At 38.1% G+C, this 25,071-nt stretch overlaps 10 protein-coding genes across 15 annotated transcripts; 4 read left to right on the forward strand and 6 right to left on the reverse strand.

Moving 5' to 3' along the window:
- Nucleotides 1-645: 645 nt before the first annotated feature.
- On the reverse strand, nt 646-2,569 carry LOC105264134 (calcineurin subunit B type 2). Its single transcript, XM_011300788.1, has 5 exons — nt 2,447-2,569; nt 2,220-2,259; nt 1,861-2,072; nt 1,581-1,790; nt 646-1,506 (listed from the first exon to the last, which is right to left on the reverse strand). The coding sequence occupies exons 1-5, from the start codon at nt 2,447-2,449 to the stop codon at nt 1,459-1,461; spliced, it is 513 nt and encodes a 170-aa protein (XP_011299090.1). The 5' UTR covers nt 2,450-2,569; the 3' UTR covers nt 646-1,458.
- Nucleotides 2,570-3,140: 571 nt separating this feature from the next.
- LOC105264138 (tropinone reductase 2-like) lies at nt 3,141-4,252 on the forward strand. Its single transcript, XM_011300791.1, has 3 exons — nt 3,141-3,570; nt 3,665-3,866; nt 3,930-4,252. The coding sequence occupies exons 1-3, from the start codon at nt 3,248-3,250 to the stop codon at nt 4,170-4,172; spliced, it is 768 nt and encodes a 255-aa protein (XP_011299093.1). The 5' UTR covers nt 3,141-3,247; the 3' UTR covers nt 4,173-4,252.
- Zfrp8 (Zinc finger protein RP-8) lies at nt 4,233-5,865 on the reverse strand. 2 transcript variants are annotated; one of them, XR_891966.1, is made up of 5 exons: nt 5,394-5,865; nt 4,910-5,333; nt 4,743-4,845; nt 4,405-4,678; nt 4,233-4,324 (listed from the first exon to the last, which is right to left on the reverse strand). XR_891966.1 is itself a non-coding variant. In XM_011300790.1 (4 exons), exons 1-4 carry the CDS (start codon nt 5,758-5,760, stop codon nt 4,496-4,498), a joined length of 1,077 nt encoding a protein of 358 aa, XP_011299092.1. In that variant the 5' UTR covers nt 5,761-5,865; the 3' UTR covers nt 4,371-4,495. The 2 variants fall into 2 exon arrangements, 1 of the variants encoding a protein (XP_011299092.1); XM_011300790.1 differs by lacking the exon at nt 4,233-4,324 and having other exon boundaries at nt 4,371-4,678.
- Nucleotides 5,866-5,944: 79 nt separating this feature from the next.
- Snx27 (sorting nexin 27) lies at nt 5,945-9,598 on the forward strand. Its single transcript, XM_011300789.1, has 6 exons — nt 5,945-6,507; nt 6,584-6,721; nt 7,043-7,267; nt 7,353-7,663; nt 7,738-8,258; nt 8,336-9,598. Exons 1-6 carry the CDS (start codon nt 6,182-6,184, stop codon nt 8,402-8,404), a joined length of 1,590 nt encoding a protein of 529 aa, XP_011299091.1. The 5' UTR covers nt 5,945-6,181; the 3' UTR covers nt 8,405-9,598.
- Nucleotides 9,599-9,837: 239 nt separating this feature from the next.
- Nucleotides 9,838-12,295, reverse strand: Nrk (Neurospecific receptor kinase). Its single transcript, XM_011300792.1, has one exon. It carries the CDS (start codon nt 11,817-11,819, stop codon nt 9,858-9,860), a length of 1,962 nt encoding a protein of 653 aa, XP_011299094.1. The 5' UTR covers nt 11,820-12,295; the 3' UTR covers nt 9,838-9,857.
- Nucleotides 12,296-12,377: 82 nt separating this feature from the next.
- Nucleotides 12,378-13,087, reverse strand: LOC105264141 (heat shock factor-binding protein 1-like). Its single transcript, XM_011300795.1, has 3 exons — nt 12,872-13,087; nt 12,723-12,789; nt 12,378-12,603 (listed from the first exon to the last, which is right to left on the reverse strand). The coding sequence occupies exons 1-3, from the start codon at nt 12,971-12,973 to the stop codon at nt 12,515-12,517; spliced, it is 258 nt and encodes an 85-aa protein (XP_011299097.1). The 5' UTR covers nt 12,974-13,087; the 3' UTR covers nt 12,378-12,514.
- Nucleotides 13,088-13,171: 84 nt separating this feature from the next.
- Nucleotides 13,172-15,296, forward strand: LOC105264140 (group XV phospholipase A2). The gene is made up of 6 exons (XM_011300793.1): nt 13,172-13,447; nt 13,518-13,660; nt 13,731-13,965; nt 14,059-14,458; nt 14,523-14,645; nt 14,728-15,296. Exons 1-6 carry the CDS (start codon nt 13,339-13,341, stop codon nt 14,945-14,947), a joined length of 1,230 nt encoding a protein of 409 aa, XP_011299095.1. The 5' UTR covers nt 13,172-13,338; the 3' UTR covers nt 14,948-15,296.
- Nucleotides 15,297-15,831: 535 nt separating this feature from the next.
- LOC105264142 (TBC1 domain family member 20) lies at nt 15,832-18,310 on the reverse strand. 3 transcript variants are annotated; one of them, XM_011300797.1, is made up of 6 exons: nt 17,923-18,310; nt 17,746-17,862; nt 17,377-17,620; nt 17,107-17,310; nt 16,826-17,045; nt 15,832-16,748 (listed from the first exon to the last, which is right to left on the reverse strand). In XM_011300797.1, exons 1-6 carry the CDS (start codon nt 18,041-18,043, stop codon nt 16,443-16,445), a joined length of 1,212 nt encoding a protein of 403 aa, XP_011299099.1. In that variant the 5' UTR covers nt 18,044-18,310; the 3' UTR covers nt 15,832-16,442. The 3 variants fall into 3 exon arrangements, with proteins under 3 accessions (XP_011299099.1, XP_011299098.1, XP_011299100.1); XM_011300796.1 differs by having other exon boundaries at nt 17,746-18,310; XM_011300798.1 differs by lacking the exon at nt 17,923-18,310 and having other exon boundaries at nt 17,377-17,607; nt 17,746-17,854.
- Nucleotides 18,311-18,418: 108 nt separating this feature from the next.
- Nucleotides 18,419-20,902, forward strand: mEFG1 (mitochondrial translation elongation factor G 1). Its single transcript, XM_011300799.1, has 2 exons — nt 18,419-18,637; nt 18,720-20,902. The coding sequence occupies exons 1-2, from the start codon at nt 18,563-18,565 to the stop codon at nt 20,883-20,885; spliced, it is 2,241 nt and encodes a 746-aa protein (XP_011299101.1). The 5' UTR covers nt 18,419-18,562; the 3' UTR covers nt 20,886-20,902.
- Nucleotides 20,903-20,970: 68 nt separating this feature from the next.
- On the reverse strand, nt 20,971-24,383 carry Ythdc1 (YTH domain containing 1). Of its 3 annotated transcripts, none has more exons than XM_011300800.1 (6): nt 24,090-24,383; nt 22,793-23,273; nt 22,502-22,718; nt 22,223-22,427; nt 21,878-22,154; nt 20,971-21,752 (listed from the first exon to the last, which is right to left on the reverse strand). In XM_011300800.1, exons 2-6 carry the CDS (start codon nt 23,137-23,139, stop codon nt 21,446-21,448), a joined length of 1,353 nt encoding a protein of 450 aa, XP_011299102.1. In that variant the 5' UTR covers nt 23,140-23,273; nt 24,090-24,383; the 3' UTR covers nt 20,971-21,445. The 3 variants fall into 3 exon arrangements, with proteins under 3 accessions (XP_011299102.1, XP_011299104.1, XP_011299103.1); XM_011300802.1 differs by having other exon boundaries at nt 23,933-24,383; XM_011300801.1 differs by having other exon boundaries at nt 23,442-24,383.
- Nucleotides 24,384-25,071: the final 688 nt, after the last annotated feature.

The raw sequence follows: 25,071 nt of genomic DNA on the forward strand, positions 1-25,071 counted from the left end.
AGGAGGGGAGGGTTGAGGGAAGAAAAAAATGTAAAAATAATTCAATTGTGCACAGGATCGAGAGATTCATATATTTCATATTTAAATTGGATTTTTTCATAATTTCTCTTTTTTGTTAACTTTGATTAGACAAAATTTGTATTCTGTCCTTCACTCATTATGATAAGATACTTTTAATGTAAGATAATAACATTATTCATTATATAGAAACAGTAATAATGGCATAAATTGATTGCGGATCGGGTTTCTTCAAATATTTTCTTCTCAATTCCATGGGAATTGACACTGATCGAGGCAACACTCTGCAATTATTTTTATAATTTTTTTTTTGGAGTCGTTACTGTGGATCGAGTCAGTGTTAATTCACATGCTCGCTGTATAATATATACATATAATTATGAATGTTACAATTAAAATTACGTAAATAACACACGAGTGAAATGAGTTATCTCAACACAATTACACATTCGAGAGATTTCATTATGTTCAATTTCAGTCTTTGTATTCTTTTCTTTTGTATTTATTCATTTTTATCAACTTAAAGTGTTAATGTGACGATTGAATTTTCGTGTCCATGAGTTTTAAAATTCATCAAAATTTTCTTGCTGTTATTTTCATGTGCCCTCCCTTTTATATTCTTTCGTGTGTAATTGTGTTATCTAACAACTTAATTTAATTATTTAAATGTATACGATCAAAAAACATTTTGGCCAGGACATGGTAAATGTCTCGGTGTTTTATTACTTTTTTTTCTTCCTTTTTTCCCCATATTTTCTCGCCGTTGAATGAAGAAAAAACAAATATTGTTGAAAATAATGAGAAAAATTAAATGAAGTACCAAGGCCTTCAATGGCTTAACTTTACTAATTAAGATTAAACAACGGTAATGAATATTTGGAGCACTTTTTTCTCCCTTCTTATGCATTTGGTTATTTATCTTTGACTGTTCGGAAAACATTTGCACTGTAAATTATCCTTAAATAAAATTAAAAAATATGTAAACTATCTTTCAAAAAATTTACAGGAATAAACTAAATAATAAATAACAGAAAAGAGAAGAAAAATAAGGGAGTAAAGATCATAAAACATTTTGTTTTTTCCTAGCAATTGCACAATATTCAACACGATAAGTATTTTTACGATTATTTCAATCAGAAATATTTCTTTGTGCTCTGGAGAAATGGAAAAAAGAGTGATCCCTGCGTGGATCAGTTTTTTAGTTAGTGAGAAATTATTTATGATAAAAATGTATCGAGAATTGTTCTAGCGTTAGTTTCCTCATTTTTTTTTGTTTATCTAAACAGATCTTTGCTTCTATAATTATCGAGTGAATCTATAGCATTTTTTGGGTTCTTATAAACTATTTAATGCAATAATGAAGTCGAAGTTTATCAACGCTCAGCATTTCTGCAACATTCCTTTCTTTTCATTTTTTTTTATCTAGGATAAATTGATTGATTATACGTCAACCACCATTTTCTTATGAATATCGGTGTTACCGACCACCTGAAAGATTAATAAATATATTAATAAATAAATTCTGACGAACCCTTGAGATGCGAATTTTGCAATAAACTTACAGAGCAAAACTCTTCGAAGCTAATTTTCCCATCCTCGTCCTTATCAGCGAAGAGTATTGTCTTGTCGACAATTTGTTGTAATTGAGTGTCTTTAAGATTATTTCCTACCATCATCTTGAGTACTTGGAACAATTCACCATTACTAATAAATCCATCATTGTCCATATCATAAATTCTGAATGCAAACCGCAATTTACTCTCCTTATCACCCTAAAAAAATAAAATTCCACCCCAAAAAGTGAATAATCGAAACGATTGAAATAAAATAATCTCTCCTCACCTTGACACTGAACTGCGATACTCCTTGAATAAACTCCTTGAAATCCACCTCCCCATTGCCATCAGCATCAAAAATATCAATGACACGTTGTACAAGTGGATTTTGTTGTAACTCTGGTAATGACATGAACTCATCGATACTCAATGCCCCACTGTTATCAAGATCCAATTTCCTAAATCTCTTTCCCAATCTTCTTATTTCATCAGCATCAACTGCAACATCATTTCAACATCAATAAAATTATCAAAACGGTAATGGCTAACCGATAATTCCCCCAAGTAACCACAAAACTCAATGAAAGCCATAAAAAATCACAAATTCATTTACAAATTGATTTTAGAAAAAAACCAAAGACTCACAATTTGAACAGAGTTCCATGGGTAGGGAGCTCTCGTTACCCTGAAAACGATGAAGAAATGTGTTATTTCAAGGTAAAGTGTTGGATGAAATGGAGTGTAGACAAAAAAAAAACAGGTAAGACGTTTATATTTTGAGAGTAAAATCCAAAACATTGGGATTTATTATCCCCAAGTAAAAATTATCTAAACGTTGACAATTTTTAAACAATTAATAAGTGTTTACTCACCATTTTCGGTTGGTATTATTGGGAATAATCACACGAAAATAAATGATAAAACGTCAAAATTGATCAGCAAACAGCAGCAATCCCAGGTAGACTCCAATGGCTGGTCTCAACTCGTTAAAAAACTTGGAAAGCGCTTGCGTACAAAACCCACCTCCCCACATCTACATTTACGTGTAATGCGTGTGTCCATAAATAATTTCGTGTGGTACTAGTGTACCACAAGTCGTCAAAGCAGCGAACGTTGAATTTATGAAATTTCCCCTGTGCGTCGGAGTGATGGCTTTTTTTTTTAAAAGCATTTGGAAATATTTTATGAGAATGATCATTGATGTTTGGATAATTACTCATTAATCACCTCATATAAATCCCCTGCGATATCTCCACCTGGAGGTGCTATGGAAGATATTCAACCAATCAACCAAAAAAAAAATTCATCCATAGTGAAAATTCTCGGAAAAACTCGGGAGGACGTAATTTCCCATTGAATACAGGTCGTTTTCCCGCTTAATATTAATCAGGAGAGAATTACTTGTAGATCACTGATAACTTCAATGTTCCCCACGTGTTTTCCGCCGGTGAAGACGGTCCAAGGAGTGATGATAGCCTTTCTAAACATTTATTTAGCGGATGTTACCGTAATCAGCGGAATTGACCGCTGGAATCGCAGACGAAGGGGTGAAGATGAAGAAAGCAAATTGGAGACTGCGCCATCTGGATCATTGATAATAATCAACGAGCTGAATCTTCATATCAATTAGGTGATTTTCCAGAGGCTGATGCAGAGCCAGAGAATTATCAACGATGACACAGTTCCTGGGTAAAGTTGTTCTAATAACTGGTGCAAGTTCTGGCATCGGAGCAGCGACAGCAATTCATCTGTCATCTCTGGGGGCATCATTATCACTAACCGGTAGGAATGTTGAGAATCTTGCGAAAGTTGCTGACGAATGCAACAAGGAGAGAAAGCCATTGCTTATCCGTGGAGAGTTGACCAACGAGGAGGACACCAAGAAGATCCTGGAGTCGACGATCAATCATTATGGGAAGCTCGACATCTTAATAAATAATGCTGGGACGATTGAACGTGGAAGCATCGAAAATACGAGTCTAGAGCAGTACGACAGGTTCGAAATATTCCAATGTCTTCCATCTCCCTTCCTGCTCAAAATAATTAATTATTCCTATTCCGTATTTTAATTATATTTAAATTCTTCGCAGAGTCTTCAATTTGAATGTACGATCAATGTACCATTTAACGATGCTAGCAATTCCGCATTTGATAAAAACAAAAGGAAATATTGTCAATGTATCGAGTGTCAACGGTTTGCGATCATTCCCAGGTGTTTTGGCGTATTGCATGAGTAAATCAGCTGTTGATCAATTCACCCGGTGTGTGGCCATTGAATTAGCTGACAAACAGGTAAAAATAGTGGGTTCTTTTTTTTATAAATAATTTATTCACGTGTGATTTCGTTGGTTTCAGGTGAGAGTGAATGCTGTTAATCCTGGTGTGGTAATTACAAACCTTCACGAGAGAAGTGGAATGAGCCCGGAGGAGCTGCAGGCCTTCTTTGAACGCAGCAAAACCACTCATGCACTGGGAAGACCTGGCAAGCCTGATGAAGTTGCTAGAACTATTGCATTTTTGGCAAGCGATGATGCTAGCTTCATAACTGGAGCTACATTACCTGTCGATGGAGGCAGGCATGCACTCTGTCCGAGATAATTCCGGGGATTTTATTCAATGACTCATCGCACTATTTTTGTACTGAGAATAAATAAAAGCCTACGTGCAATATGCATTAATTTCTCTCCAGTATTTTTCCCCGTAATGTCAGCTTTCTCGCAATTGCATGAATATTTTTCTAGTCTCTAAAACTAAAAACTCACTGATGCATCACTTTAGTCACGTCCTACGTGTAGATAAATCATAAAAAACTTATTTATTACGTTTTTACCTCGAATTCAAAGAGTAATAATGTGCAATAAATAAGAATAAATCCCGGAAGTTCCAGTTCTTAATCTTCTATTGGATATTCAGTGATGGAATTAAGAATTTTTTATGGACAGGGATTTTTTCGATCCAACAATATCCTGTTTCCAGATAAATTCAGAGCAATATCCAGATTTGGGTATGCATGAATTTTTGCATGTGAAGATTGCCAAGACACCCCAGTCGAGGTCCTTCACATCCTCGGAGGAGCCCAGGTAGTTCAACAATTGTGGCATGATCTGCGAAATAATCCAAAATTTACATGATGCATTGCAAATAAATTTAGTGGATAATCTCACGTACTTGAAACTCAAATTGTCTGTCACCACCACATTCCTCGCACTTTGGAATGCTCTCGGGTTGATTGTGCGCAGAGATGTAGAGAGGAGAGCCCCCTCGATCGTACCTATCAGAAAACATAAATAAATGGATGATGAATCATTAAAAAGGAGAGAGAGATGAAGAATTACCGGAGAACTTGATCTGGATGTTTATCAACTCTGTTCCTGAATTCTGTGAAAACCTCGTCCTCATCTTCCACCATTTTCATCAAATCCCCATCGACGTCCTTCTCCGACTGGAGTGTCCCAGCTTTTCCAGTCTTGACCATCAACTTGAACTTCTCCATCTCCCGTTTCTCCCTCTCTACCTCATCCACCTCCTCTTCAGAATCCTCTGAATTCTCTGATTCTGTAATCAATTCCAACTCGGAAAAGAGGAATTTATGCGGTGATTCAAGTTTCTTCGATGGATCATTACAGATCTCCTTGTGTCCTGTCTTCCAATCGATGACTTGATGACTTTTACAGCAGTAACTGACTTCCCTACATTTAGCGCATTTACTGGGGGCTGACAATCCACAAACGTGACAGGTCTTTGTCCATTTATCGATAGCTGCAATAAAATAGCAATTACCCATCAATAATTACGATTAATCCCCACAAAAGTGCTCACTCAAATCCGGTCTCCAGTCTTCCCTCTCCTCAGGTGCATCAAACGGATAGAATTCATTTTTCCTCCCCAACTGTTCCCTGATAACCTTGAGATTTCCCCCATAATTCTCCTTACAGCACTCGCTCTTCTTACAAACGAAGACAAAAATTGTTCGATGAAAAGTTGCATCATTGGCGAAATAAGGTGCATAAACTTGACACAGAAATACACATGGATCACCACACGTTCCACACTGGACATCCTCAGCCCCAGGTACATTTTTCAGATCCAACCATGCAGGCTCTCCTCCAACTTTGCTCGGAAAAAATCTACTCTGCAGCCTCCATCGTTCACACTCCTCCACAAATCCAATATCAACCTCTCCCATTATTAAAAAATCTTGAAATCTTCAAAATTAATCAGCCGTTTGTTTACTCCCTAACACTCCGACGACTCCAATTCCTCCAATTGCTCCAATTGGCTTTCTTCAGGTTAGAATCTTGATTTTCGAAACTCACGTTTTAAGGAGTGTTCTCATCGATTCGGGCGACGAAGAAACTCATTGCCCTCCGAAAAATGATATAGGGGGAGGAAATCATGAAGGTCTGCAAAAATTCAGATTCCTCCCACAAATAATTCATTCATCTCGTTATCCCCGTGCATCTGTCGACAAAAGGTGCATCAAATACTTTATAAACAATCGGGAAACACCTGGACGTGTTGTCAAAGAAATGTGGAGTGTAGTTGTTGGTGTCGAAGACATTTGGTGTCCATTGAGAAGGGTTTAGAGATTGAAATAAGGTATAAAGATGGCGGATTGTGCATCGGAGGTACGGCTTTCGTCAGCGAGTAACGATTGTGGATTGAATCAAAATATAACAATGATTAACAATGGACGTGTACCACAGCATGGTATCAACACTCAGAATCCAATTGGTCAAGGACCCCGAAGTGTTACTATTTACAAAACTGAAACTGGTTTTGGTTTCAATGTACGTGGACAGGTGAGCGAGGGTGGTCAATTGAGAAGTATAAATGGTGAACTTTATGCACCACTTCAACATGTAAGTGCTGTTCTGCCCCATGGGGCTGCTGAAAAAGCTGGAGTGAGAAAAGGGGATCGAATTCTGGAAGTGTAAGTCTCACTAGACTAGAAATAAACAGTCCATTTACTGATTGATAAATATTAATTATAAAAATTGTCTTTGTAGGAATAATATTAATGTGGAAGGAGCCACTCATAAACAGGTGGTAGATCTGATAAAATCAGGGGGCGATGTTCTGACGTTGACTGTTATCTCGGTGACGCCCCAGGAGGCCGAACGACTGGAGCCGTGTGAAGATTTAAGGTACACTCTTACGAAAATGTGATACACCACGAGAAAGGCAGCAGAGCCTCGTGACCTCTTGACCTGTCTGATGATCCATCCACTACCTCATTCCAAACTCCAGTCATTGCATAATTCTGTAAAGAGGATATAAAGGGTAACCAGTCGATTTTTTTACTAGTCATGTTTTCGAATTTCTCTGAATTTGAGAGAATTTCTCGGACTTCGAAAACTTGTCTAGTGGACAAATCGACAATGCTGGATTCGAGTAGATAATTTTACTTACAGCTGGAGCTAGACAACAATTAATTCTCATAAGTTATACAATTAATTTATTTGCAGTTATCAATCAGTGGATTACAGTGAGAAACGCTCTCTACCAATTAGCGTGCCAGATTATCATGTTCGTGAACGTAGATACGAGAGATATGTTGTATTCAATGTGTATATGGCAGGTCGTCACCTCTGCTCCAGGAGGTATCGAGAGTTTGCTGCTCTACAGATGGCACTAAAGAAAGAATTCATTGGATTTAATTTTCCCAAGCTACCTGGTAAATGGCCTTTCCAGTAAGTTCATTTTCATAATTTATTACTCGTAATTTTGTAGAAAAAAATCGGCAATTTCATCTGAATTGTAATAATTATAATTTAGGTTGAGCGAGCAACAGTTGGATGCTAGACGACGTGGACTCGAGCAGTATTTGGAAAAAGTCTGTGCAGTGCGTGTGATAGCCGAGAGTGATGCAATGCAAGAATTTTTGACTGATAGATTGGAGGAGGATGGGGATCAAGGGCCAGCAGTTGATTTAAAAATACTACTGCCAGATCGTGAGGTCGTCACTGTGACTGTTGCTAAAGCAGCACTGGCTAAAGACGTTTATGAAGCGACGTGCTGTAAAATTGGATTGGACAATGAAACCGCCAAGTATTTTTACCTCTTTGAGATTGTCGAGTATAATTTCGGTGAGCATGTCATTAAATTTGTTTTAGTGATAGGATTCTCTTCTCGGGTAAATTAATCATTATTATTTTTCTAGAACGTAAATTGCAGCCTCACGAGCATCCCCACACCCTATATATCCAGAATTACTCGACTGCCAGTGCCACGTGCCTGGCAATACGTAGGTGGTTATTCAACATATCTAGATCATTGAGTGAGCAGGCACTCACGTGGATTTTTTGGCAGACTGTTGATGAAGTTAATCGTGGCCATATCAATGCTGGAGAGAGACTGTATCAGTTGAAAGCTCTGCAAGATGCATCGAGAAAGCATGAGTACTTGAAATTAGCTAGAGAACTCAGTGGCTATGGGGATATTGTATTTCCTCATTGTGCATGTGACTCTCGAAAAGAGGGACATGTTATTGCTGCTGTGGGGGCTGGAGCTTTTAAACTTCATGCAGCTAAGGAAGATGGAACACTAGAATCTCAGGTTGTTGAGTTCCAATGGAGAAATATCACGAGATGGGAAGTGGATGAAGAGGGAATGGCTTTCTGTTTTCAATATACCAGACAGGACAATCGACCTCCACGATGGCTCAAAGTTTTCACTCCCTATGTAAGTAAAAATATTCTCAAGTTCGTTAGAAATTCATGAGTAGATTATTTGTATAATTGGATTTTCTTGGGCTGCAGTATACGTTCTTGCTGGACTGTTTCGACCGAATAGCCGAGGAGTCAAAGTGGGAAGAGGGCGAGGAATGACAAAGGAAATCGTAAATTGGAAAAACTATTATTAATTTTTATTCTCCCAATTTGTACTGTAAATTTTCATCACTGTCCCAGCTTCGATTCTTTCTTTCTCTTCAATTTTTGTGCGACAAACTGGCTAGTCTACTTTAGAGTCATTTACTGTCCTTTTTTGTATATACTTTAATGAGGGAAAATGAGAACAATTGCAATTGAAATGGATCATTGATGAGTGAAAAATCATGATAGTTCTTGTTGCACTGTCGATGAGAGTGGCACGTTTTAAATATTTAGTATAACAATTTAAAAAATTGTTGAAATTATCGATAAAGATCTCGGTGACTGTACTGCGCTAAACGAATTTTATCGAACAGGGAGAGAAAATCAGTAAAAGTATTAGGTGAAAATTATTGAATAATTTTCAGAAGAGCAAGAGAATTAACGGCTTAATCGTAATCAATTAATTGGCCTACTAAAGTCATTAGTCTTATAAATTTGTTGATGGTGATGTTTGAAATTCCATTTATGTTAGTGATTGCATGTTAGTCCCCTGCAATATTTGAACAAAGAAAATTGGACGATATATTCAGATAAATTAAATGAAATCACGTTGATAAACAAAATCAATTTATTTTTGTTCAATTGTATATACTTAATGTTCCTGAAAAAATTCCATTTCCATAGCTTTTATTTATACAATAAGTCATTCATTCCCAACCGCGAATGCCATTATTTTTTTTTACTTTGTTTTTTTTTTCTTTCGGATCATTACACCTTGAAATAAAAAAGACAATGATCTGCAAAAGGTATTTGGCCTATAGTACACTAGGCCCCCTCGCTATATTAAATTACACATTGTTAATTGAAAATGAGACATATTTTTGCGTTTTAAAAATTATGTTATAAAATTTACAATTGTTAAATTTTGTTGGTAATGTATTAAAGAAAAAATGAAACACCAACGACAATTATATACATAAATACAAAAATCTGAAGTAGAGCACGTTGTATTGAAAACACATTTGCATTTATAATTAATAGCCATAATCTTTTCATTTTTCTTCTTCTTTTCGACGTACATTATACATACACGATTTAGAACAATGAATAATTGTATTACTCAAGAGTAAACAAACAACAGACTAATTCTTACGTAAAGAATACACATTTTTTCCTCAGAGAAATACTAGTGTAAAGAGAGATGATAAACCTAGACGATATAGAGAAAAAGAAAAATAATTGAAGAGAGTAATAAGTCATATTCAATGATAAAAAAAAATAAATAAAAATGCAACGATCACTTGAGGTTTTTTGATTCTCAAAATCCTTGTATGAGTATCATTGTATCAGTTCCTTCTATTTTCCATAGAGAATAAAAATAATGTAAACAAGTACAAAAGACGTGCATTATTGACACCAGTCTCATGTAATTCCATCAAAGTCAGATATCTCGAACAATAATACTGTATTAAACATGAATTCTCAATGCAATACTGTCAGATTTGTTTTCTGCCTCGAGTCCCACCTTAATTTTCTCGAGTGTCTCATGGATTGCCCTGAAAGGCGGTCGATCCGCTGGCCTCCTGTTCCAGCAGACTTTCATGAGATCGTAGACCTGGGGTGGAGTATTGTCCGGACACTGGAGAACATTACCCTCCTTGATGTACTTGACGACTTCCTCGTGGGTCATTCCATAGTACGGCTGAAGAGCAAAGCTGAAGATTTCCCACAAACATACAGCGAATGCCCACACATCAGATTCAATCGTGTATTTATTATAAAGAATACTCTCAAGTGGCATCCACCTCACAGGAATGGCATCCTGATCGTCCCCTTTGTAATAATCCTGGAGATATATCTTCTGGGACAATCCAAAGTCCGCGATCTTCACCACCATTTGATCATTGATGAGACAGTTTCTGGTAGCTAAATCTCGATGGACGAATTTACGATCAGAAAGATAAACCATCCCCGAGGCAACCTGAATGGCAATATTAATCAAATCCATATGAGACAGCCTTGATTCATCGTTGTCATTAAATTTGTATCGGTTTGACGGTGAGCAACTCCTCAGAAATTCATTCAAATCACCTCTCCCCATGTACTCGAAGAGGAGACACATGGGTCTACCCAGAGCGCAGACGCCCAGAAGTTTCACAATATTCGGATGATCGAACTCAGCTAGAAGACAAGCCTCTCTCTCAAAATCCACGAGGAGATCCTGGGAGGCCTCATCCTTGAGCATTTTCACAGCGACATTAGTGAATTCCTCGTTGGGAATGAGTCCTGGTGCCCTCGCCTGGAAGACACGACCAAAAGCCCCCTGGCCCAAATCCCTGACGTAGATGATATTGTTCCTGGGGAACTCGAGCTTCTCTAATTTGGGATTTAGCTGGGCTCCAGTCCTGTGATATGCATCATTATTCGGTAGTTTATCGAGATCGATATTGACGTCTGGATTGGGTGCATTGCAGTATCCACTGTTTCGTTGTTTCTTGAGCCTCTGGGTTAAAAAAATCGAGACCAATGATCCAACGACGAGGACGAGACCTAGAGCGGATAATGTCAGAGTGAAACCAGGTGTGAACAGGCTCTCCATCATGATTTCATTGGTGTCGACTTTGACGTCTGGACTGGGTTGAGTCTGATTCTCGCAGATTTGGATGTCGCAGTGCTCCCATCGAACTTCAGGATTCATAGTGAAGCACCAGGGCATCAACTCATCGCCTCCAGCATTTCTGCAAAAATTTTTTCCATAACGAATTTGGGGAAAGACATTCGGGGGTTTGTTGTGGAAGTGTGGTTGCTGGGTATCCCAGGGCTGGCAATCAAGTCCACTCTTGGAGCGATTCATATTTCCCATGTAGAAACGACCATTATCCCTGACACAGTCGTACGTCACCAGATCCTGATTCATATCAGTGAGATGAATGTGCGAGCACGTGGTGACACCCTTCTTGAGTTTTGGCAGTACATCGCAGTCGGGAAGTCGAAAATGACCCCGGGATCTTATATAAATATCCCTCTGTTTATTGTCCTCGATGAGGGCCCAATCGTTGAAGCAAAATTCATGTCTTATCGCCTGGCAGTCCTCGTAGCAGAGGGGCAGTCTCTCGGATTTATGGCACATCGGGAATGCATACACGCAGAGCATTTTTTCAGCAGCTGAACGACAGGGCTCCTTCAGCTTTGATATCAATTCCTCCCAGAGATCAGTGGTAATTTCCTCGTTGAGAAAACCACCTGGATTGTCCGCTGTGTCATTGAACCAGACTTTTCCTATTCCAGTTAAATATTTTCGGCATATTTTTCCATTGTAGGGGGCACAGTAACCCTGAGATTCAATTGTTTGAGAGCACTCTGTACACAATATATTGAGGATAAACACAAATATCGAAAGAACAGCAATGACATTACTCTTCAACTCCATTATTACGCTGTCTCTCACTCGATGTATGTTTTCAAATCAAATTATTGATTCATAGTTGGCCTGTTGCTTCACCCATTTTCGTTATTTTCATTACCCCAAAATTAATATCTCAACACTTTAAACACGTTGGATAAACAATATAATATCTTCTCATTGGTCCACACATTTTATTAAAAGGTATCAGTTGGATTAATATTAATTATTGACTTGGAGTTATTGTTGTGTCTGAGGTGATATTACAACACTCGTTGGCAGTTTGTGAGCATGAGGACGCCAACTGGGGGTTAGGGGAGTTTTTTCGAAGATAAACGAAGTTGGAGAGTTGTGGAGGGGCTGAACACCACGTTTCCCCTCTTTCCCTCATCAAGGGGTTTGAGAAATTGAGAAAGTCGAACGTTTGGTGGCGCCTCTATCCAATTCATCCCAAAAATTCTCGATCGAATTTGAAAATTAGGAGAATTTCGAGAAAATTATGGTGAACCACTAAAAGCTGTCATTGATACGAAAAACTGAAGAATAATGACCTAATTTTGTTCAGTAATTAGATAATTATCCCAGTAAGTTTAAAAAATAATACTTTATTGATAATGTTGACAGAAGGTGATCAAGGTGGATTTAATGATTGCAATAAAGTGCGTCGATGTGGCCTATCATCAATTAATGAGTTATTTTCAAAACGACTAATTACTGCTGTCTTATTTCTCAGCGCCCTCGACACCAGCTTGTGTCATCAGGTCGGCGATGTTCTTCTCCAGGTCGTCTATTCGAGTCCCCATTTCATCTAGTATTTATTCTTAAGGATTAAACACGAGAGGATCAATAATTACTGAAATAAAGACACCTGATCTGAAAAAACTACTGGGAATAGTCAAGGTTATGTGAAGTGTTCGATAAAAAGGATATTTCTCCCAATAATTTGATCCGACATCGTCTGAAACTTGTCCTGCATGCCCTGAAGAAGTGTCTGCACCTGAAAAATTCCAGAATAATTAGTAAAAATAATTAAATTTCCTGAATGAGGAAAAACAAATAGAAAATTGAAGTAATCTTACGAATTGCGTCAATTCCTGGACATTCTTGGGGTCAGTATTGTTTTCCATGCTGTAGTTATCACTCTCGTCGATCTTGTGCTCCTGTTTCACTCCATCAGCCATATTTACTCGTCTAAAAAATTGTTTGATCGAAAACAAACAGGGAGAAATGATTTATTACACTTTTTGTTTAGAACCTGCGTTGTTCCTGGTGGATTATACCGTTGACATGCGCACAGAAAGACATTTGTTTGTCATTCTGGGGGAAGGGGTGCGCTGATCGCCTGATTCTTGATGGCTAGTGCGTCATCAGCTGATTGGAGGGACATGTGTTGTTGACAGTGTGCTTATATGTTCGTGAGCACTCCACAGGGATTCATCGACGATTGTGCATTGTTGTGATAAAGTATTTTAAACGAAAGATTGTCGAAGCTTTGGGCAATTATTGGAAGAGCTTAATCGGAGTTGAATTGATTGTGTTGCGAGTAATGATTACGAAACGTACATTGATCTATTCCATTATTTTGCTGTGCTCTGCGAGCAATAATGTTGACTCATGGCGATTTAGAGGAAATAAACGATCTCCAGTGGTTTTAGGTAATTATCATTGAGTCCAATTATTTAATTAATATAAATAAAATACTTTCATGTAACTTGAAATCAACAGTTCCAGGAGATGGTGGAAGCCAGGTAGAAGCGAAATTGAACAAGTCTTCGGTGGTTCATTATTTGTGTGAGAAAACATCGACAGAGTATTTCAATATATGGCTGAATCTCGAGCTGTTAGTTCCGATAATTATCGACTGTTTCGTAAGTACTGTATGATTCATCTCTGATTCCATTGCGATATCTTAATGAACGTTTCTGGTTATGATTGTAGATTGATAACATGAAGCTGACGTATGACAACACAACGAGAACAACAAGCAACACTCCAGGAGTGGATATTAATATTCCAGGCTGGGGGGATCCGTTTATGGTCGAATGGTTGGACCCCAGCAAGGCATCTCCTGGTGGCTATTTTAAGGATGTCGGCAATATGTTGGTCAGTGACTTGGGATACGTGAGGAATTTATCGCTCCGGGGGGCTCCCTATGATTTTAGAAAGGCTCCAAGTAATGACCAATAGCAAGTGCATCTTTTACCTCAAACCATTAATTAATCCATGAAGATTTAATTTTGAATAAAATATTTTAATAATTTTGCAGATGAAAATGGCGAGTATTTCAAAAAATTGAAAACTCTCATCGAAGAAACTTATCTAATGAACGATAAACAACCAGTGACTCTAATTGCTCATAGCATGGGTGGACCGATGTGTCTGCTATTTCTCCAGAGGCAGAATCAAAAATGGAAGAACATGTACATCAATAGTTTAATCACTCTTGGTGCTGTCTGGGGAGGATCTGTGAAGGCATTGAAAGTATTCGCCATCGGGGATGACTTGGGGGCTTATCTACTTCGAGAGAGCATCCTGAGGAATCAGCAGATCACTAGTCCAAGTCTGGGGTGGCTCATTCCTTCCAGCCTCTTTTGGAAGAATTCGGAAGTTCTCGTACAGACGCAGACGACGAATTACACTCTCAATAATCTTCAGCAATTTTTTTTGTAAGGAAAATTGATATTTATCATTCACTTCCCTGACTTATTTTCTGTTTCCGTTTTCCTCAAGGGATATTAATGTGCCGAATGGATGGGAATTCCGGAAAGACACTGAGGTCTATCAAAAAGATTTTACAGCACCAGGAGTTGAGGTTCACTGCCTCCATGGAGCTAACGTTGACACAGTTGAAAGGTAAATGAGAATTTCGTTTTAGGAAAATAAAAATGAAAGGCAATTCATTTGAGATAGAAAATATAATTAATCATTCTTGCAGATTATTTTATAAAGCAGGAGCTACTTTGGATAGTCACCCTCAATTAATAAATGGGGATGGTGATGGAACAGTCAATGCGAGAAGCCTTGAGGGCTGTCAGCATTGGCAGGGCAAACAAAACGCGAAGATCTACCATCAGGTATTCCCCCACGTCGACCACATGCAGATCCTCAGCAACCAGTCAGTTCTCAACTACATTAAAACCGTTCTGACCTTTTAATATTTATCCCGTTACCTGATTAGGAGTTAAAGTCCATGGAGAATCTCCTCGTAAGAATAGAATAACAAATATTATGAGAAAATATAAGTGACAACTCAGGATTTTTAGTAATTAGTTAATAGGAGAATGTGAAGATTGTTTCGAATTTACGCAGCTTTCGGTTCTCACTGCATGAGTTGTTTTTTATTAACTTTTTATACCATGACGATTCCACGTGCTCAACGATGTTTTTTTCATCTTTTAGGATAGATAACAAGTCTGATTTTAATTTATCTCTCCCCCTTTTCCAATTAGTCGAGACAATTTTGTCCATAAATAGTTCAATTAATGACAATGGATTTACACCACAGAATGATTTTTCCGCAGGAATAATTATTTGCCAAATTAGTTGTATATTTGATGTAGATAAATGAAGATATTTTTATCAAGATTAAAGATTATTGTTAAAAAATGTTACCTTTTACCATAAAATAAACGTGATATTAAAGTATCTAGTTATCTTGAAACTATAAAAATTGCTGAATCAATTTAGTTTATAAATTTGATTTTAAAAAAGTCCTTTTCCTCCACCAAAGGCTGCCGATGGAAGAAATTAATATTTTATTTAATTGAATCAATTTTTCAAGTGTCAATTTCTCAAAAGGCTCCAAAAAATGTTACATTGGATTTTTTTTGAAGGAATTCTTTCAAGGAATTTTCTTGTTACTGAATTGGGGGGATAGATATAAACATAAAAGTGAGAGTGATTTTACGATAGAATTGGTGTGAAAAGTCAAAAGTAAAAGATGACAATTGTGCGAGGAATAGTGAGTGGCGAAAACATTTGTTTATATCCAACACCGGTAAGTGATTCCATTTTATATTGCAATTCGATGGGAAAACAATTTAAAAGACAAAAACAATAGTTTATTCCACAGCTCGAATCTTCAATTTCTCTACTTTTTACATTTGTCCCCTTTCCTTTCAAATCACGAACGAAAAATCCGCACATCATTTGAGTCTATATTTAACACATTTTATAATTTGCACTTTTGTCAATAGTTTTCTCTTCATTACACTATAATAAATAATTAACAGTGACGTTCTGTCAGAATGTTCAATTAACTCTCACTCCAATTTTTCATAGGTTGAGGATTTGTTAGTCAGTCCTCGTGAACGCAGAGAAGAAAATTCATTCAAATCCAGAATTCAATTTAGTTATTTAATAGCCCGAAGAATTCGATCCAATCACGATTAAAATTGAAAACCCAAAATCTTACCATTATTCAATTTTCCCATTACATTTTCTATGTTTTATCCCTTTAAATGACTTCTTCTCAGCGAATAAAGGCATCACACAGGAATGGTCGATTTTAACTAATAACTCATGCTACCAGAGACAAAAGCATCCGTCTCACTGCAAAAATCTTTGGATAAATATACTCTGGATAATTTAAATGGCCTGTTATGTAGAAAAATTTGGTGTAGAAAATTAAGGCAAGATTTTCCACTAATGTCAGTTGAGTCCAGAACCTGTTTTTAAAAATGCATATAGACCAATGGCGATGATGGTGACGACAGTAATAGTTCTATACGAACGCAGACGATACGGTATTCTGGGTTGGGGTACAGCAACTTTCAATCGTCTGAGTCTCTCGCGCTCTATTCTATTAGCTTCAGCTTTTTGTTTCCACTCTCGTTCTTTGCACCTCCTCTTCTGATCGAAATCCTTTACATCTGCATTTATTGACTCTGGGGGATAGTCTCGGTAGAGATTTTTGGCTTTTATGAGAAGTTCCTCGAACGGCAAATCATCGGGTAACTGGAAAAAAAAAAATTGATATAAAACACATGGAATAAATGATCTGGCATCAGGAAATGACTCGTTGCTCTACTTACGGTGCATAAAATTTTATGTGTGTGTCCCATATCTGGAGTTGTATTGAATATCTCAATGTCACGATGGGCAACGATGACAGTGCTCAAATAAAGGGGCATCAGTGTGGGTGTTCCAAGGAAAAAATCGAACAATCTGTGAAGTAATTTACGATTCTCAGCGTATTTATGAGCATACCACGTTGTATACTCGGCCAGTGCGAAATGTGGAAACAATTCAACGCTGAAAATAATGAAAAAAAAATATATAATCATGAAAATAATGTGGAGAAAATGTCACTTACTTTTCTAAATGCTGTAATAAAGCAGGATGAATCCTCTCCAACAATGCAAATATATAAAACAATTCTTGATTGACCTTCTCCATCGTCTGCTCCATAAACCTCTCCAAATATTCTACAGTTATTTTTTCAAGCACCAGGAGGCCTTTCTCCAAACCCATGACGATGAGGACTGTTGCTGCTACATCATTGTATCCCTGATAGTAACTGTAATAAATTGAATCGAGATTATGCAGTCAGGAATTACTTAAATCCTTTTATCGGTGTATTTACTTCAATTCTGGGTGTCTGTGGAGTACCCCGCAAATTATTTGAGTCAATTTACGATGAAAAATTTCATAATCCTCTTCTGTGGAATCTGGAGGCAGATGACCTCCACTCCTCGTCACATCCTTGAGAATCTGCTCGTAGACACTATTAGCAATTTTCTTGTGAACATCAGAGAGTTCAGATGTGTCCAGGGTCTTCTCGTCGTCTATCCTCAGGAGTTTTGGCCAGAGAACCCTTCGTACATCATCTACAGATCATCTCAATGACTTCGAGAAAATAATTCACGACATCGATATTAATAATCAGAAGGAAATGCAGTGCCATTTCCTTCTGATTCATCTAGCTAGACATGATTGTATTTTATGGAATTACCAGTAACAAATCCTAAACTGCTGCATCCCAGCAACTTCAGCTCACCATACGACAAGTTCTCCTTGATCTTTCCGTTGATAACTCTTATCTTCAACTTCTCCAATTGACTAAGTTTCTCTATATCACCACAATCATCTGATAACACAGTCTCATCATATGCATTACCATTTGGTTTACCTGGTGAATCCGTATCAGACACCCCTGGAACCCATGGGACATCCTCATGCCATGCTGCTATCGAATCTGGCAGTGACACTAATGGAACACGTGTATAATTATCCAAATCCTGTTTATCCATATTTATTTCGTAATGCTGCCTTTATTTTCTCCTACGAACAATTTTTATATTAAACCCAACAATTATCCATCCTCCAAAGTCTCTATGAACTTGTTGTATTTAGGTTAATCCATATTAGTTGTTAAATGTTCAGTTGAATAATTTACGGATCTAAATATTTATTGAAACATATGGTTAATGTTTTATGATGGCAACGATAGATTTTTGACAGGCATCTCTAATTGTTGTCGCCTGTTCTCCTCTTTTTACGATACTATTGTGTCAAAATGCAGAGACTCTCGAGATATATCATAATATATCGAGTAGAGATGGAGCTAGGGATATATTTCCATGGAAAAACGAAACAATTCGAACAAATCCGAAATTCCACGAACGTAAAAGAAGATTGAGAAACCTCTGGTCTTGTGCATCTCGATTTCACGTGCCATGGATCGGTGTTATGTCTACTGGAGTAACCGGTGAATAAAAATAAAATTAATAACTTAATTATAATTCAATAAAATATATTCCAGTCTGAAAATGGGTATTCTACGAGTGCTCAATGGCCACATAAATCCCAACCGTTTGTCACAGCTTTCCAGTTTTTTAAATCAGGTAATTCCGCAGAATTGGTTAGACCAGAATCTTCCCCTGGATGATAAAATCCTCGAAATATCTCACCAATTATATTTTACAGATAAATGGCAGGTGCATGGCATCGTACGAAAAATATGCGGTTCACAAAGACATTGAGAAAATTCGAAACATCGGGATATCCGCTCATATAGACTCTGGAAAGACTACATTAACAGAACGTATTCTTTATTATACTGGTAGAATTGATCAGATGCATGAAGTCAAGGGTAAGGACAACGTTGGAGCTGTAATGGACAGTATGGAGTTGGAAAGACAACGAGGAATAACTATTCAATCAGCAGCTACTTACACAATCTGGAGAGATCACAATATAAACATAATCGATACACCAGGACACGTGGATTTCACAGTGGAAGTGGAGAGAGCTCTGAGAGTCCTGGACGGAGCGGTGTTGGTGCTCTGCGCTGTGGGAGGTGTACAATCCCAGACACTCACTGTAAACAGACAAATGAAACGTTACGACGTACCCTGTCTAGCTTTCATCAATAAACTTGATCGAATGGGAGCTAATCCCGACAAAGTTCTCCACCAGATGAGAACTAAAATGGCCCATAACGCGGCATTCATTCAACTACCGATTGGACGAGAATCAGAGACGAAGGGAATTATTGATGTTATCACTCAGAAGGCTATATTTTTTGAGGGACAGTATGGGGAAGTTGTTACTTCAGGGGAAATCCCCCAGGACATGAAGGACGAGGCGTTGGCAAAGCGACAAGAGCTCATAGAACATTTGAGTAATGTTGACGAAACTCTTGGAGAATTCTTCCTCAACGAAAGTACTCCAAAAGAACAGGATATCAAGGACGCAGTAAGACGAGCGTGCCTGAAACGTACTTTTACTCCAGTTCTTGTTGGTACTGCCTTGAAAAATAAAGGTGTTCAGCCTCTTCTTGATGCAGTCCTGGATTATCTACCGCATCCTGGAGAGGTGACTAATTATGCACTCAGGGAGAAATCCAATGCGAAACCTGAAAAAATTCTGTTAGATCCAGCTAGAGATGGTCAAAAGCCTTTTTTGGGTCTTGCTTTTAAACTTGAACTTGGAAAATTCGGACAGTTGACGTACTTTAGATGTTATCAGGGTAAACTTGAGAAAGGCCAGTCGATTTATAACACGAGGAACAGAAAGAAGATTAGAATAGCTAGACTCGTGAGACTGCACTCCAATCAGATGGAGGACGTTACTGCAGTCTATGCTGGAGATATTTTCGCTCTGTTTGGTGTTGACTGCGCGTCTGGAGACACCTTCGTCGACAATTCCAAGTTGGATCTCTCCATGGAGTCTATTTACGTACCTGATCCCGTCATCTCCATGTCAATTGCACCGAAGAGCAATAAAGACAGAGATAACTTCGCCAAGGGGATCGCCAGATTCACCAAGGAAGATCCAACCTTTCGATTCTTCTGGGATGACGATAATAAGGAGAGTATTGTATCTGGAATGGGTGAACTTCACTTGGAAATTTATGCTCAGCGTCTGGAACGAGAGTATAACTGTCCGGTGATCCTAGGAAAACCCAAAGTATCTTTCAGAGAAACTTTAGTTGCCCCCTGCAACTTCAATTACATTCACAAGAAGCAGTCTGGTGGTGCAGGACAGTATGCCAGGGTAATAGGCACCATGGAACCCCTTCCTCCTCATCAAAATACTCAGATTATCTTCTCCGATGAAACTGTTGGTACAAACGTTCCCAAGGTGTTTGTTCCAGGAGTTGATAAGGGGTTCAAGGCCATGTGTAATAAAGGATTGCTGACAGGGCATAAGATCACTGGAGTTAAGTTCCGACTCGTGGATGGTGCTCATCATATTGTAGATTCTTCGGAGTATGCCTTTCAACTTGCTGGACAGGGAGCGGTCAGGCAGGTCTTTGAAGATGGATCCTGGAGCATTCTCGAGCCCATCATGTACGTGGAGATAACTGTACCTGAGGAATTCCAAGGAACTATCATGGGACAAATGACCAAGAGGAAGGGCCTGATTATTGGAACTGATGGCAATGATGGATGGGTTACGCTGCATGGTGAGGTACCCCTCAACGAGATGTTTGGATATTCTGGAGAATTGAGATCTTCTACACAGGGCAAAGGGGAATTCACTATGGAGTACTGCAGGTACAGCCCTTGTAATCCTGAAGTCCAGGAGAGACTTATCAGGGAATATCAGGAATCTTTGGGGCAGTATCAACAAAAAAAGAAGAATTAGTATTGAATTTTTAATGGAGTTATCAATTTTTTTAAAGTAATCTCGCGGTAGGAATCGTAAGAACTTGGATAATAAATTGTAAATATTTCATGCCAATGCCAAGTTGTTTATTCCACTGTGTAGCTTAAAAAATTGAATAAGTATGAGTTTATGTACTATAGTAACTAGAGAAGATCGTTTTTTTTTCATCCACTCAAGGCGCACGCTGCTCTCACTAGCCTACTTATTCCAGTATTCTCTTATGCGTGGTATTTACTACCTAATCTTAAATTAAATCTGTCGCAAGCACTCATTTATCCGAATATTCAAATTAAATTTAAATCTACAACAATCAATAGGCAGTGATTGCCACAGATCCATCACTATTTCGTGCAGTGGAAAGATTCAATCAAATACGTAAATTACAAATTGATTGGCTCGATTATTCGATTCGATTTAATTCGATGAGCATTCACTTACTATTTCTTCGTGCGGTGATAAAATAAATTGACGAAATAATGAGCTCCACCGGATAATTTTATAAAACGAAAAATCGAAGGAATTTTTATTTTTCACTGGATTCATCTGCGATCGCGATGTCTGTGGTGATGATCGCGGGATGATCGATGCTCGTTGTGACGACTGTGTCGGCTTGCTGTTCGCCACAGAAACTCGTCGACACTGCGCTCGTAGCTGCGTTTGTCGAGGGAGCTTGAGCCAGTGTAAAGAGGTAAACCGTCGTAATAACGTGGAGGTGGTGGAGGCGGGGGTATGGAATCGTAAGGAGTATTGTAGGGAGGTAATGGGGGTAATTGGTGCTGCATTGTTCGCATGTAATCTGCCACGTAGGCTTCAGCTGCAGCTGCGATGCTCGATGTGCCATAGCTCCTGAGGAGAATAAATAATTAATTAAATCCCCAGAAAAGCTGAATTGACTGACTTTTTTTTGTTTAATTGTCTCCTTCACTGGGACAAAACAAGTCATGAAAATTCGAAAGAAGATATTGGTTTACTTGGAGTAAGAGCTATCTCCTCGATTGAACCACGAGGAGTAGCGATGGTTGTAGTCCCCAGGTCCCCTTTGATCAGGCAAATGTCCACTTCTTGCTAGTGAAGCCAATCGAGATCTTGATGTCAAAAAAAGTCGTCGTCCACCTCGTGCACCACCACGTGTTCTCAGGAATCGTGAGGATATCCCCACTGGACGGGTTATTCTAGTTCTTCTTGATGTTTTTACAACATTCTTCGCTGCCTCTTTAGATTTTCGTAGAATTGGTGTCATTTCGATACCTGGAAAGCAATTTTTACGTTTAATCATCCGAGAAAACAGATTTATAGAGGGTAATGATTATTATTACCATCGTCTTCTGGAAATAATCTGCAGAGCTCTTCAGCAACTCTAGGCTCGATCTCCTGCCCATCGCGGCCTATTTTCACCTGCTTTCCATCGTTCCAGGGATTGTACAGGTGGAGGGTAGATGTAAATGGTAATTCTTTTCTACATACCCAGTCCACCTTGAATACACCTCCAAGAGCTTTTGCTGATAATCCTGGCGGCAGTACCTGAATCGAATAAATTTAAATAATTTTTTTTCCTCTTTATTCATTCACACTTCTGGGATTAATTCAATACAAACCCACGAAATAGGTGCCCCATCTCTTCTCGACTCAGTGCTCAACCTGGCGAATCCCGCAAATTTTCCCGACTCTTTGACCGAAAAAATGAGAAGAACATTCCTCGACTCCTTGTAAGCCTGATTGAGATTAGCTTCATTCTGCGGTAGAGTACTCCAGACTCCCTTGGCCTTGGAGAGAGTTATATTCTCAGCGTTGTTGGACTTGATGATGAAAAATCTGCCGATAAAAAATCTTAGCATCTAAACAATTGGAATAAATCATTAATATAAAATACATTGAAAAAAATGAACCTCGCATCTCTAAACAAGTAATTGAGTTTAGTGGTGTAGTCGTAGTTTTTTGGTGTTGCTTTGCTATCCTTGGATCTGGCACGTTTTACCTCGGGACTCGATGATTTCGAATCACGCGAGCGACCGCGTTTACCAAGACGTGTTCTACGATTGCGTTTATTGTCACCACGAGATGATTTTGTCGATACTGAACTTATACTCGGTTGTGTCGAGTCTGAATCCGATGAGCTAGAGGATACCTCACTTCTCGTATCGTATGTCTCGTCAGCTCCAATTTTCAACTCATCCCCCATGTCATTCTCACCGCAGCTCAGATTCAAATTGTCTCCATCAACATTATTGTCCATTTTAGTGATTATTTCTTGAATTCAAACAGTCAATCAATCAATAAATTTCCTTCATTTATTAATGGATTTTTGATAGTGACTAGTTAATTGTGATGCTCTCTCATCCGGTATCCCAGTGCGTCAATAAATGTCTTCTGAAAATTTATGAAAAATCGTGAGTTTATTCGGGAGTTAAAAAATTAATCCGTCGATGAGAGAAAACATTTCGTAATCTCGATGGGAATTAAATACTTTTTTTAAATTAATCTGTAATAAAAATTGTTATATCATTATTAGATAATATAGTAATGATGATTCCATACTTTTCACGGCGACAAAATAGTTCCATACAATTCACATAATAATAACAACACCATAATTGCTGACATGTAAGACTCGATAGGATCAAATAATTTTGCATTATTTATATAAATGTTATTGAACTGTGGCCAAAAGCTATCCAGATACAAGCGAATTAATTATTTAAACAATGTCCACAGTTGACAATTATACTCAGGCCTTTGGCATTTGTCTCACGGATGAAAACACGATGTACATTATCAAGTCCATTTGTGAGTCATGAAGACAGTAATTAACTAGGTCTCAACCAATTATTATTGAATTATAATTTTTTTTTTTCGATTTATCAGCAATTACTCCATTTTGTGAAGCAGTCCTTGAGAAAACTTATGGTAAAATAGTAACAATGGCTCTAGAAAAGTTTATATCATCATTTTTAAACAACTTTTCTCAATATATTCGGCATTTTAATGATTGGATGTCCTGTTAAATCACTTGAAACTTCGAGCCTGACCCAGATGTATTCCTTCTGCATATCCTCGTATTCTCATTTTATTTATAAACATTATGTAAATTTCTTTCAAACAATAGAGTTCGTGCGTTTTCAAACAACATAAGTCCATGTACTGGGGGACGAAACCGCTTGTGATGCGGATTGGCCTCACACTTACGTATATATTTATATATATGTATATATTCCTTCACATAAAATCACCACTTTCCACCTCACAATCTCATTGCCCACAGAATTTTTTTTCTCTTCGTTTCCTTCGTGGATAGAATCAGCCAAATATATTCAAGTTACCCGCCCGTAATTATTGAATGGGTGATAATTATGCGGGGAGATCACTGGATTAACGGTAACACGTAACTGGACATTTGTTGATGGACTTTTTGGGGGGCTAATTATTAATTATTTGTCAATTGTGACTGATGCGGCCTCGGGAAGCGGCCGATGGAGCTGGGGGCCAGGATAGATCTGAATTGAGCGCCGAATCAGAAGGTCAGGATCAAAGAGGATTGACTGAGGTAGAGGCTCTGTTCTGGGGGTTTGAGTGACCCCAGCGTCATCGTAGTACTGCACCCCAAGAGAGGGAGGGCGCCACACGCAATGCTGGGGTGTTTTTTTTTTATTAATCAAATTTTTATTGCAATGCTGGGGTGTTATCAAGTCGATGGGGTGAATTTTATTTACTGCGGTATGAATGCTTTTTGTTTTTTCATTGTTTAACGGAAATTTAACCGATTGTAGAACGAGCGGAAGAGGGAAGCCACATCTTGTGGAGTTTCAAGTGAAAAAAATTATTCAATGTATTGAATATATACTACTAATGAAATTATCATTTCGAATTGAGCGCGTTGTCGAGTTGGCAGCGTGCTCGCCTACCACGCCGACGGCCCGGGTTCAATCCTACCGTCATTCATTTTTTTTTTTTAAATAATTCCAATTTTTTCTTTGGGTAGGTATTCATTGCAATTGAAAAATTCGAAATTTTTGTAAAAGTATCAGGGGAACATGACAATCGAGGAGCTCTTCACTGAAATTTTCACTGAAAGTGAAAAATTCGAAATTTTTGTAGAAGTATTAGGAGAACATAACAATCGAGGAGCTATTCACTGAAATTTTCACTGAAGGTGAAAAATTCGAAATTT

The sequence above is a fragment of the Fopius arisanus genome, unplaced genomic scaffold (assembly GCF_000806365.1).
Source record: "Fopius arisanus strain USDA-PBARC FA_bdor unplaced genomic scaffold, ASM80636v1 scaffold00019, whole genome shotgun sequence".
NCBI lineage: Eukaryota > Metazoa > Arthropoda > Insecta > Hymenoptera > Braconidae > Fopius > Fopius arisanus.

Coding starts and splice junctions, on each gene's coding strand:
- LOC105264134 (XM_011300788.1), bottom strand. Junction 1,791..1,860: donor TATCGCAGTTCAGTGTCAAG/GTGAGGAGAGAT, acceptor TTATTTTTTTAG/GGTGATAAGGAGAGTAAATT. Junction 1,507..1,580: donor GCTTCGAAGAGTTTTGCTCT/GTAAGTTTATTG, acceptor TTAATCTTTCAG/GTGGTCGGTAACACCGATAT.
- LOC105264138 (XM_011300791.1), top strand. CDS start 3,248: ATGACACAGTTCCTGGGTAAAGTTGTTCTAATAACTGGTGCAAGTTCT. Junction 3,571..3,664: donor AGTCTAGAGCAGTACGACAG/GTTCGAAATATT, acceptor AATTCTTCGCAG/AGTCTTCAATTTGAATGTAC. Junction 3,867..3,929: donor TTGAATTAGCTGACAAACAG/GTAAAAATAGTG, acceptor CGTTGGTTTCAG/GTGAGAGTGAATGCTGTTAA.
- Zfrp8 (XM_011300790.1), bottom strand. CDS start 5,760: ATGGGAGAGGTTGATATTGGATTTGTGGAGGAGTGTGAACGATGGAGG. Junction 5,334..5,393: donor AGACTGGAGACCGGATTTGA/GTGAGCACTTTT, acceptor ATTTTATTGCAG/CTATCGATAAATGGACAAAG. Junction 4,846..4,909: donor CATCCAGATCAAGTTCTCCG/GTAATTCTTCAT, acceptor GTTTTCTGATAG/GTACGATCGAGGGGGCTCTC.
- Snx27 (XM_011300789.1), top strand. CDS start 6,182: ATGGCGGATTGTGCATCGGAGGTACGGCTTTCGTCAGCGAGTAACGAT. Junction 7,268..7,352: donor CCTGGTAAATGGCCTTTCCA/GTAAGTTCATTT, acceptor ATTATAATTTAG/GTTGAGCGAGCAACAGTTGG. Junction 7,664..7,737: donor GATTGTCGAGTATAATTTCG/GTGAGCATGTCA, acceptor TTATTTTTCTAG/AACGTAAATTGCAGCCTCAC.
- Nrk (XM_011300792.1), bottom strand. CDS start 11,819: ATGGAGTTGAAGAGTAATGTCATTGCTGTTCTTTCGATATTTGTGTTT.
- LOC105264141 (XM_011300795.1), bottom strand. CDS start 12,973: ATGGCTGATGGAGTGAAACAGGAGCACAAGATCGACGAGAGTGATAAC. Junction 12,790..12,871: donor TCCAGGAATTGACGCAATTC/GTAAGATTACTT, acceptor GGAATTTTTCAG/GTGCAGACACTTCTTCAGGG. Junction 12,604..12,722: donor GGATCAAATTATTGGGAGAA/ATATCCTTTTTA, acceptor AAGAATAAATAC/TAGATGAAATGGGGACTCGA.
- LOC105264140 (XM_011300793.1), top strand. CDS start 13,339: ATGATTACGAAACGTACATTGATCTATTCCATTATTTTGCTGTGCTCT. Junction 13,661..13,730: donor CGATAATTATCGACTGTTTC/GTAAGTACTGTA, acceptor TTATGATTGTAG/ATTGATAACATGAAGCTGAC. Junction 14,646..14,727: donor AACGTTGACACAGTTGAAAG/GTAAATGAGAAT, acceptor TCATTCTTGCAG/ATTATTTTATAAAGCAGGAG.
- LOC105264142 (XM_011300796.1), bottom strand. CDS start 18,043: ATGGATAAACAGGATTTGGATAATTATACACGTGTTCCATTAGTGTCA. Junction 17,621..17,745: donor CAGTTTAGGATTTGTTACTG/GTAATTCCATAA, acceptor GATGATCTGTAG/ATGATGTACGAAGGGTTCTC. Junction 17,311..17,376: donor CACAGACACCCAGAATTGAA/GTAAATACACCG, acceptor AATTTATTACAG/TTACTATCAGGGATACAATG.
- mEFG1 (XM_011300799.1), top strand. CDS start 18,563: ATGGGTATTCTACGAGTGCTCAATGGCCACATAAATCCCAACCGTTTG. Junction 18,638..18,719: donor TTTCCAGTTTTTTAAATCAG/GTAATTCCGCAG, acceptor TATATTTTACAG/ATAAATGGCAGGTGCATGGC.
- Ythdc1 (XM_011300800.1), bottom strand. CDS start 23,139: ATGGACAATAATGTTGATGGAGACAATTTGAATCTGAGCTGCGGTGAG. Junction 22,428..22,501: donor ATGGGGCACCTATTTCGTGG/GTTTGTATTGAA, acceptor TATTCGATTCAG/GTACTGCCGCCAGGATTATC. Junction 22,155..22,222: donor ATTATTTCCAGAAGACGATG/GTAATAATAATC, acceptor ATTGCTTTCCAG/GTATCGAAATGACACCAATT.